This window comes from Salpingoeca rosetta, assembly GCF_000188695.1.
Source record: "Salpingoeca rosetta unplaced genomic scaffold supercont1.18, whole genome shotgun sequence".
NCBI classification, from domain to species: domain Eukaryota; class Choanoflagellata; order Craspedida; family Salpingoecidae; genus Salpingoeca; species Salpingoeca rosetta.
In genome coordinates this window covers 720,048-721,422 of record NW_004754916.1, presented here as the reverse complement: position 1 = coordinate 721,422, position 1,375 = coordinate 720,048, and the positions used below count along the sequence as shown (strand labels likewise).

The 1,375-nt window shown below is 62.4% G+C and overlaps 1 protein-coding gene across 1 annotated transcript in view; it reads right to left on the bottom strand.

The window, feature by feature from the left end:
• Nucleotides 1-1,187, bottom strand: part of PTSG_12455 (uncharacterized protein) — a gene marked incomplete at both ends in the record, with an annotated part of 21,567 nt that extends 20,380 nt beyond the window's left edge. Inside the window, one exon of the mRNA XM_004991900.1 lies at nucleotides 21-1,187. Within this exon, the coding sequence (XP_004991957.1) occupies nucleotides 21-1,187 (1,167 nt within the window). The remainder of the gene's footprint in view (nucleotides 1-20) is intronic.
• Nucleotides 1,188-1,375: the final 188 nt, after the last annotated feature.

The following is a 1,375-nucleotide window of genomic DNA, read 5'->3' as shown; positions in this document are numbered from 1 at the left end:
TCCTCCCCCTCATCCATGACATCGGCCTTGGAGAAGGAAAGGAAGCGGACGTGGATGGAGGACACAACAGTGTTTGTGTCTGCAAAGTAGACGAGGTGGCTGTTGCTGCTGCTGTTGTGGCCGACGTAGATGCCTCGACGACCCTTGGGCTGCAGGCGTCCGCGCTGTGTGCTGATGTGGACGACGGCCGGCTGCCCGAAGATGTGCAGCTGCGGCACGTGCTTGGGCAGCGAGCCCGTGACAATTTGCAGCGGTGTCTTGCCGTGGAGGGAAGGGCGAGGCATGTTGTTGAGGATGTGCAGGGCGTGGTTGCAGGCGAGGCTCCAGTACGATGCGTCGAGGCCTGCACCCGTGATCATGGCTCGCACCATGTCGGAGAGGGTGCGCACCTGTCGCTCGACGATGCCGTTCTGCGCCTGGGTGTACGGCGGGGACTGCTGGTGCTGCTTCAGGTGCTTCTTGACGATGGCCTGGAAGTCAGCTCCGAGGAAGATGGCATCGGAATCCGTCTGGAGTGCTGTTGTTGTGGGCGAGATGGGGAGCTTGGTCTCGCGCAGGAAAGACTGGAACGCGGCAACTGCGTCCTTCTTGGCGTTGAGGTGGACTGCATGTAAGAGCTTACTGCCCTCATCGACGATGACGAGGCTGTAGCGCTTGCCCGTGGGTGAGTCCGCGGTCCAGTCGACGATGTCGGCGTGGATGCGCTCGCCGGGCACCTGTGTGCCCTCCGCGTGCTTGCTGACGCTGTGACGAGTGCTCTTGGTCACTGCGCACGTTGTACACTGCTTGCTGCTGATGGCGTTGCGATCGTCGATGCCCATCAGCTTGCAGTACTGCTGCACGTCGTTGTCGTTGCGGTGGCCAAGCACCTCATGCATCGATGGTGTGTGTGCTTTGCTCTGGGCTGCAGGAGCTGCTGCGGGTTGCTGTGGTTGCTTGCAGGCATCGGCGGTGAGACCGTGTGCCGTGGATGGACCAACAGCAACAATGGGCCAGCACCGGAGGCTGCTGCGCTCCTTCAGCTTGACCTCGGCTCCGTGGCTGAAGCGCACGTAGTGCCCATCAGCGCCATCACGCTGCGAGTGGCCCGTTGGCCTGCCGCTGCTGTCCCTGGTCAGACGACCGAGGGCGATGAGGTTGGCCTGGCCCTCGGGCACGTAGAGGCACTCCTGTAGCACAATCTGCATCCTGGCTCCGCTCGTCGTGCGTGCATGCAACAGCACAGAGCCAACACCGCGCACGGGCACACGTGTGCCGCCAAACGCAGTGATGTGGCGTGATGGTGCTGTTGCAGGTGCGGTGTCAGCTCCACGAAGGCGTCCTTGACGAAGGTGAGGTGGTGTGAAGCACCCGTGTCTGCTTGTGTGGTTGCTCG